Genomic DNA, 9,266 nt, shown 5'->3' with positions numbered 1-9,266 from the left:
AGCTGCAGAAACCCTCATCCACGCCTTCATCACCTCCCGTCTGGACTACTGCAACAGCCTCCTCTATGGCGCACCCTCAAAAATCATCAATAAACTTCAATACATTCAAAACTCCGCTGCACGTCTACTCACACACACCTCGATCCGTGACCATATCACCCCCGTCCTTTATAAACTCCACTGGCTCCCCATCCCCCAGAGAATCCAGTACAAAATCCTCCTCATAACCTACAAAGCCCTCCATAACCTGGCCCCATCCTACCTGACCGACCTCCTCCACAGGCACACTCCCACCTGCACCCTCCGCTCTGCCGCTGCCAATCTCCTATCCCCCCACATCCGGACTAAACTCAGATCCTGGGGGGACAGGGCTTTCTCCATCGCTGCTCCCACCCTATGGAACTCACTACCCCAAACCGTTAGAGACTCCCCCACACTCACCACATTCAAAACATCGCTGAAGTCTCACCTGTTCAGCACTGCCTTCAACCACTGAAGGTCACCTCACCTACTGTCTCCTTTCTCTGTTCATTTATTTATTTACTTATTTATCTATTTATTAATTTCCCTATGTTCTCAAAATCTCTGTAAAGCGTCTTTGAGTATATGAAAAGCGCTATATAAATAAAATGTATTATTATTATTATTATTATTATAAATGTTGGACTTGCAGAGCGCCTTTCACAGCCTCAACTTTTTACAGCCAATGAAATATTTTGAGTATAGTCACTATTGTAATTAGGAAACACAAGACCCAGTATGACATTGATCAGTTAATATTTTTTTCTAGTTATGTTGATGGTAAATCCTGATAGGGTGGGCCTAATATTTTGTTTCTGATGAATGGGTGAGAAGAGGCTGGAAGGAATGGTATGGAGAAGGGGCAGTGAGCGAGAGTGGAATAAGGAGTGCTGATGACAGGGGGACAAAATGGTGGGTGGACATGAAAAAGGAAGAATTGAACTGTAAGAAGTAAATAGTTTCAGGTATTAGTGGATAAGGAGCCACGGCCTTCTTCGTTTAGCCAAATTGAATCACATTTGAATTTGAGGACTGCTGTTTACAGCAATGTGCTTGGCATCAAAAAAAAATTTGTCCTGAGCTGATTGAGAAACCTGTTTCAGGTAAGTGCAAGTATAGGAGCAGTGATTGTGTGTGACTCTACTCTCTGAGGGGAGTCTGGATCTAAGGGACCATATGTATAAGAAAATAACTGCAGATGCTGGTACAAATCGATTTATTCACAAAATGCTGGAGTAACTCAGCAGGTCAGGCAGCATCTCGGGAGAGAAGGAATGGGTGACGTTTCGGGTCGAGACCCTTCTTCAGCCCAGATGTGCTGCATAGTTGTTTGCACTGTAGTGTAAAATAAATGCTGGTTTAAAAATAACATTACTAATCAGCTGCATCTTTGATGTGGACTCGGGTGGACAATTAGGTATAACTATTAACTAATGCTTCTGATATCAATAGCATTTCAGTTCAGAAGACTGTAGGCAGCATGCTAAAGGTACTTTGAGGTCTAAATTCCAAAATGAAGAGAATTTAAAATGACTGATTTGTGGTTATACATTAGTTAATACTGTTGAAGATGCCTTTCAGACGTGAAATATATGGATTGATACTCATTTGGACAGTAACCTTTACAGTTCTGCTTCACTGAAGCAAACGGTGTGCAACACATGCACATTTTCGTAACACTTTTCACATGTTTGTAAGTTATTTTCTGCTGGTAAGTGACATTTTTTACAAGAAGTTGCAAAATGATATCAGGATTTGCCATCAACATAACTAGCTTTTATTCTGATTTTATGCTTCACGCTTTGGAAAAACACTTTTTATAATTTACGCTTTTGCCTTATGATTATTCAATTCTGTGCTAACTTAAACTTGATATTTTGAATTGAAAATATAGAGATTTTAATATTTCAAATGAAAATATTCATAGGATGAGGAATACATAATCTACAGGTATGTAGTTGCTACAGGACACCATTTTTGGGAGTCCAGAAGAGTAAGTCAGAAGGAATGCAAAATCACAATATCTATTACATAGTACTTTATTTTGAAGACGTGAATATGAATTATATTTTTAATGATATTGATTTTCAGTGTTAAAATTGTGTTCTCAGGAACATTGATTAATGTAATAACACCAGTCTATCTGCAATGGCATATTTCTAATTTTATGCAAAATGTATCAGTTACAAGAAATATGACCATACAAAGTTGTGATTTAAACTTGGGATCCATATCAAATCATCTTAAATCACAGGGAGGGTTATATTAATTAAAACTGATCACATTACAACCCACTCCTTATATAAAATTCTATTCACAGAAAAACTGTAGGATGTGCAGTGTGTGTACAATTTCAAATCGAGGTGGGTTTAATGCCTACACACAAATTATTGAGTTGATTGGAAGATGCGTTGTTTCCAAATCCTCATTTCGACAAAGACTCAGGGTCTGCCGCCATCTTCAATCTTGCACTGTCTGCACTCTGTAGAGGTCATGTCGTTTCTGCTTGAGTACTGGTATCTGCTGCCGAATGTCCAAAAGATATTTCAAATCTGTGACAAGAAAAATAGAATGCAAAAAAAATTGAGTGCACTGTCCTTTTTGTGTAAACCTTAAATAAAAATAGTTTATGTAGACATGAAGTAGATGTTATCCTGTCTGGAAACCAGCAGCAGCAAAGTAAAAATCCAGATTTGTTTTTACTGCCAGCACTTCATATCAATACAGGGATTAATGTAAAAATGTTTTTAAATGGTTGAATTGAGTTCAGGTTCCCAAAGAAATGACATGTTTAACCTTGTAAGACATGTGTGTTCTCTGGAAATTAAGGGGTTTGAGGTTTTATGAAATGCATATCTAATCAATCCTTTGTTTTTAATACATATAAAATCTTTGGAGAAATGTGGATCAAAATAATTAAAGCAGTCTTTGGCAGGTATTTCTAATAACATAGAAACATAGAAAATAGGTGCAGGAGGAGGCCATTTGGCCCTTCGAGCCAGCACCGCCATTCATTGTAATCATGAACCCGACGTAAAAAAAGACTTGGACAACAAAAATACAATTAACCACAAAATGTCTATTTCACTTGGACAATAAAGAGTGAACAAGCAGAAAATGAGAGTGGCTACAAGCTGTTTAATTTTTTTAATTCAAGCCCATAAAATTTCTGGCAGCAATCTAAGCCTGTTATCAATTAAACAGTAAATGACAGGACCTTTGGTAGCATTACGTACAAAGAGGGTCAGAGCTCCCTGAAAGTGGCAACACATGTAGACAGGGTGGTAAAGAACGATGTGTTTAGTGTAAAAATTGGGAAATTATATTGCAGCTGAATAAAACCTTGGTTAGACCATTTTTGGAATATTATGTGCAGTACGGGTCACATTACAGGAAGGATTACAATAGTTTGAAGAACATGCAGGAGACAATCACCTGGATGTTGCACAGATTAGCTATAAGGAGGGGTTGGACAAACTTGGTCATAATAGGAGTAGAATTAAGTAATTCGGCTCATCAAGTCTACTCTGCCATTTAATCATGGCTGATCTATCTCCCTCCAAACCTCATTCTCCTGCCTTCTCCCCTTTACTTCTGATCCCTGTACTAATCAAGAATCTATCTCTGCCTTAAAAATATCCACTGACGGCTCCCACAGCCTTCTGTGGCAAAGAAATTTCTCCTCATCTCCTTCCTAAAAGAACGTCCTTTAATTCTGAGGCTATGACCTCTGGTCCTAGACTCTCCCACTTGTGGAAACATCCTCTCCACATCCACTCTATCCAAGCCGTTCACTATTCTGTATTTTTCAATGAGGTCCCCCCGTCATTCTTTTTAACTCCAGCGAGTACAGACCCAGTGTTGACAAACGCTCATCATAGGTTAACCTACTCATTCCTGGGATCATTCTTGTAAACCTATATTCTTGTTTACTCCAAAACGTCAAAGCCCAAAGGGCAACCTGATAGAAATATATAAAATTATGAGGGGTATAAGATAAGGTTGATGGCCAGTCTTTTATCCAGGGTGAGAATGTCACATATTGTAGGGCATAGCTTAATGTTAGAGGGAAAAGGTTAAAAGATTTATGTAACAATTTTCTTTACACAGTACGGTAGGTGCCTGAAATGCATTGCCAGGGTAAGTGGTGGAAGCAGAAACGATAGCAATGTTTAAGAGGCATTTAGACAGACAAGTTAGAAATAGCCACAGACAGGCAGATGTGCAGAGATTGTAGGCTGAAGGGCTATTCCCTGTGTTATGTTTCCATTCTATGTTTCTATTTATTTATGCAGGTAAGGAAAATAACAAAGGAGGAGGTAAAAATTCTCCCATATTTAGTTGTTTATCAGAAATGGTTCTCAACAGTACTACAGTAGCTTTGAATCTTACCTATATCTGCATATATGATGGTTTCTTCAGAACCAGCTTTGGCCACAACTTCACCCCTGAAAATAAATGAAGCAGGTGAACATATGTGGGAGGAGAACGCGGGCGAGGTTTACCTGAAATCAGAAAATTCAGAACATTGGGTGTAAACTACCCAAGTGGAAGATTAGCTGCTGTTCTTCCAATGTGAGTTTGGCATCCCCACAACAATGGAGAAGGCCAAGTACAGACAAGTCAGCGGGGAAGTGGGAAGGAGAATTAAAATGACATGTATGACATGTATAAGGAAGCTCAAGATGGGCGGTTTGGACAGGTGCAGGGAGGATGTTTCTCTTGGCTGTGGAGTTTAGAATCAAGAATCACAGTGTCAGGACTGGGATGTGGACAAATAAATGTCAGCTGGAATTCTGCTCAAATAATATAGCGGTCTGGTCAGTCCACACTTTGATGACCTTCTGGTTATTAAAAAGACTAAACAGCTGGAGCTAGGGTTGAGAAGAAACTATAGTTCTCTAGTGTTTGAAAGCGGAGGCACAAGGATAAGCCTGGGGCTTTTCAGCATCAAAGCAGCTGTTTGAGAACTGATCGTAGAAGTACACATGACAATGGTCAACTGCATGTTAAAAGATCCTGAAGATTACTTTAAACCAAAGAGTAAAAGAGAAGGACATGCAATTAAAAGGCAATTTTAGCTTTGATGAACTTACTGCTCTACTTCACCGGAGAGATCAGTATGGGCAAAATACTGGAGTCATAAATAAAAAACTAGATACTGCAATAGGAACTAACTTCAGGGTTGATGACCTGAGATAGTTTTTTCAATGTAATCACATTGTTAGATACATACCATGGGTTTACTACAGTGGTGTGACCCCAGGCCACATAGGAACTTTTATCATTTCGTGCAGGGGATACTGCTGCTACATACACCTGGTTATCAACGGCCCTGTAAATAGAAGAAAGAGTGATTTAACATTGTGGTGTTTTTTCATGTACTAAATTTAGTTATGAGGCTAAATCGTAGGATTAATAGCTCATTAATAGGCTCATGTCCAAATAGTGGGTAGGTGCATACCCTGCTTACAATGACTGAGTTAATAGTGAAATTATATTTTGTACTAGCAAATTGCACTGTAGGTTCAATCTAAGTCCTTCACGGAGATTCACGAGGAAGAATCATGCAGCGTGGTGCGGTTCTGAGAACAGGCTATTGAGGAGCCAGTTCTCAAGCTGGTGACACTTCCTCATGTCTAATGGAAGACGACAATTCCAGTATTAAGGCAAGACGTTCACAGCTCATACCCTGTAAGGACAGGAGGGGAAATCTCCCAACTTCCCTCTCGCATTTCATGGAGTCAGATAGCACAGAAACAGATCCTTTGACCCACCGCATCCATGCTGACCCTTTCTTACACTATTTCTATTTGCCCACATTTGGTCCATAGCCATCCCTGCCTTGCAAAAAATCAAATTATAAAAACCATCATGTCAATGGGGGTTATGGGCTAGAGAGTTTCAGACTCACAATAACAACACTCTATTTTTAAACCTGCAGGATTTTAAAAATAGAGGCTTCAAACAGCTATAAATGTATTTTTGTTACTACAAGCTAAAAATACTAACAGCTACATGTTACATTATTTAATAGAAATTTAAGAAAATTATTTTGTTGTACATGTCAAATGAAGTGAGTTCTTGTTGATTTCAATGGCCAAACGCAGTTCACCTGTGTTCTTAAGAGGCAATGGTGTCTGAATACTGCAGGAAGGGTACTTGGAAGCAGTTCTTATTCCTAGACATTTTTCCCACCCAAGAAGGCTTATTTCTGCTTGTCAATTTCCAAAGTAACTTTTAAGTGGTTCTCTAGTTCGAAATAGTGTTACAACCAATGCACAATACAAATAGTGTACCCTCGTTCATCAATTAAGTTACACCCAATCCAGTTATGGAAACATGAGTTATAGTAGAACTACCTGTTTCTGATTTCACCATCTCCTGGCAGCTCATTCTACATATCAACCACTCTCTGTATAAACAAAGAACCTATCTCTCAGACCCCCTTAAAAACTCCTTCCCCTCACCTTAAAACTATGCATTCTTAATTTTCATATCACAACCATAGAAATATTTTCCATTTCAGAAACACATCTTTCATTTGATGGTCATTCGACACCTAAAATTATTGTCCATTTTAATGGAATTCTTCACTGCTCAGGGTAAAAGCAAGTTGAGCAGGTGTTGGATGGAGGTAGATGTGGGCTGTTATTTATCTCATTCTTTGGCAGTGGCCAGTATTCCTGATGCTGTATTCTCACTTTGCCCTTTCCTCCTTTCACTCCTGTCAGCTGTTCCCTAATTTCCAATTCTGACAAACCCTAAACCTAAAGAGTTCTCTTGCCCTTTTTCTTTGCAGATACTGCCAAATATTAGACCCAGATTTAAATTTTAGTTTTTTCCAGTGTTTGCAGCCATTTAAAATGATTTACACTGAATGTATTGAAACTGTCCCTGTAACAAAAGAACCTCAAGTAAATCTATCTTTCTCATTTAAAGAAAGGTACTTCTAGATGTACCATTCAAATTACTGTGTTTGAATAATTATTTTCTAGTGTTTTTAGATGGAATGTTTACATTAGTGTTGAAGTAACAGATGATAAGATTAATGATGAACAATTGCACAATAATACCTATTAGTTAGCCGTGTTGTATTAACCAAAATAGTGCAGATACTGAAAATGTTAAATAAAACAAAATTTCTGGAAATACTCAGCAGGTCAGAGAGTATTTATGGAGAGGGGATAAGTTAATATTTCAGACAGGTGACCTTAAATCTGTCATTGACCTAAACACTCTGTTTTTCTCTCTCCACACATGCTACCTGGCCTGCTAAATATGCCAGCATTTTCTGCTTTATTTCTTACTCTTGTAGCTAACCGTGCTAACCTTGCCTTTTGGAGGAGTTCCCAATGGGCTGGGCCTGTTGTCATGTTGAATGCTGCTGGATAGACTAGAAGCTGGCAGCCTGCAGATAACATATTAAAGGTTATTTTTCAATTTGTTTTTTAAAACACATCCAGCCCATCTTAGATTAAAAGTAAATCTGATTTTAACATCTGAACCTTATCAAAAATATATTTGACAACTCTCAAGTGAGATAAGAAACAATAACAGTGATGCAAGAACTTTGTCCTTTGTCCACTTCTTTCACAGATTGATACCCCAATCTATCCCGGCTCCAGTCAGCAACAAACAACTTTTGCTCACTTTCACCTCTCGAGGCAGCAACACTGCAGGTGCCCGTGCTGCCTCAAATGGCAATCCAAACATTTTTCTTCTGATGATACAGGCCCTTAGTTTTAGCTGAGAAGTTGAGCAACTTATACAGTTATGAATACTAAATAGATCAAAAGGGCAAAAGTCGGAGTTAAAGTTTACAGGTTGAATAGTTTCCAGTTGCACAAAATAGGTACAGTAGCTGTCAGCCGTACAAATTTGATTGACGTTTTTGAGGAAGTGACAAAGATGATATGTGAAGGTAGGGCGGTGGATGTTGTTTACATAGACTTCAGTAAAGCACAGAGTCATAGAACTTATGACTCAACTTACTAACTTACCAACACCAACCAACATGTCCCATCTACACTAGTCCCACCTGCCTGCGTTTGGCCCATATCCCTGTAAACCTGTCCTATCCTGTAGCTGTCTAAATGTTTCGATTGTACTTGACAGCATTTGACAAGGTATTTCCTGATACGCTGGTCCAGAAGATCAAGTTACACGATATCCATGGAAATTGGATCCAAAATTGGCTTGGTCATAGGAGACAGGGATTAGTGATAGGAGATAGACTCAAAAAACTGGAGTAACTCAGCAGGACAGGCAGCATCTCTGGAGAGAAAGAATGGGTGGCGTTTCGGGTCGAGACCCTTCTTCAGACTGGTTAGGGATAAGGGAAACGAGAGATATAGACGAGAGATATAGACGGTGATGTGGAGAGATAAAGAACATTGATTGAAAGATATGCAAAAAAGTTACGATGATAAAGGAAACAGGCCATAGTAAGCTGTTAGTAGGGTGAAAATGTGAAGCTGGTGGGACTTGGGTGGGGGAGGGAAAGAGAGGGAATGCTGGGGTTACCTGAAGTGAGAGAAATCAATATTCATACCACTAGGCTGCAAGCTACCCAAGCGAAATACGAGATGCTGTTCCTCCAATTTGCGTTTAGCCCAGGCATGTTAGTGGGGTAAAAGAAGAAAAGAGCCGAGAGCCGAGTCAACAAAGGGGGTCAAAAAATTGGAAAATTTACACTCAAAATTACCCGTTTCAAGCCTCTTTTAGTGCATTTCAAAGTAAAAACAGACATTACAAAATAATGTGAATATGTCACTGTACACTAATAACATTTTGAAGTAAATTGGCACATTAATTGATAATCAGCCCAAAAAGGCAGCAATTGACTTTTCTGCTGTGTTTTATATTTTAACCCTGTCTTAATTAATTTAGTTATATAATCTTGCACTTAAATTTAATATGGCGGTAACAGGATCGTTCCGAGTCAGCCTGGATTTATGAAGGGGAAATCATGCTTGACTAATCTACTGGAATTTTTTGAGGATGTAACTAGGAAAATTGACAGGGGAGAGCCGGTGGATGTGGTGTACCTCGACTTTCAGAAAGCCTTCGACAAGGTCCCACATAGGAGATTGTTGGGCAAAATTAGAGCACATGGTATTGGAGGTAAGGTACTGACATGGATAGAAAGTTGGTTGACAGACAGAAAGTAAAGAGTGGGGATAAATGGGTCCCTTTCAGAATGGCAGGCAGTGACTAGTGGGGTACCGCAAGGCTCGGTGTTG

At 39.1% G+C, this 9,266-nt stretch overlaps 1 protein-coding gene across 2 annotated transcripts in view; it reads right to left on the bottom strand.

Moving 5' to 3' along the window:
• Positions 1-2,044: 2,044 nt before the first annotated feature.
• The window catches only part of nit2 (nitrilase family, member 2), a 31,714-nt gene continuing 24,492 nt past the window's right edge, over positions 2,045-9,266 (bottom strand). For both annotated transcript variants that reach the window (XM_078409591.1, XM_078409590.1), the window contains exons 7-10: positions 7,354-7,432; positions 5,258-5,356; positions 4,414-4,469; positions 2,045-2,573 (exon numbers count right to left, since the gene is read on the bottom strand). In XM_078409591.1, coding sequence (XP_078265717.1) covers positions 2,482-2,573; positions 4,414-4,469; positions 5,258-5,356; positions 7,354-7,432 — 326 coding nt within the window. In that variant the 3' untranslated portion in view covers positions 2,045-2,481. The remainder of the gene's footprint in view (positions 2,574-4,413; positions 4,470-5,257; positions 5,357-7,353; positions 7,433-9,266) is intronic.

Source organism: Rhinoraja longicauda, chromosome 12, assembly GCF_053455715.1.
Source record: "Rhinoraja longicauda isolate Sanriku21f chromosome 12, sRhiLon1.1, whole genome shotgun sequence".
Classification (NCBI taxonomy): domain Eukaryota; kingdom Metazoa; phylum Chordata; class Chondrichthyes; order Rajiformes; family Arhynchobatidae; genus Rhinoraja; species Rhinoraja longicauda.
This window is presented reverse-complemented; position numbering and strand designations above follow the sequence as displayed.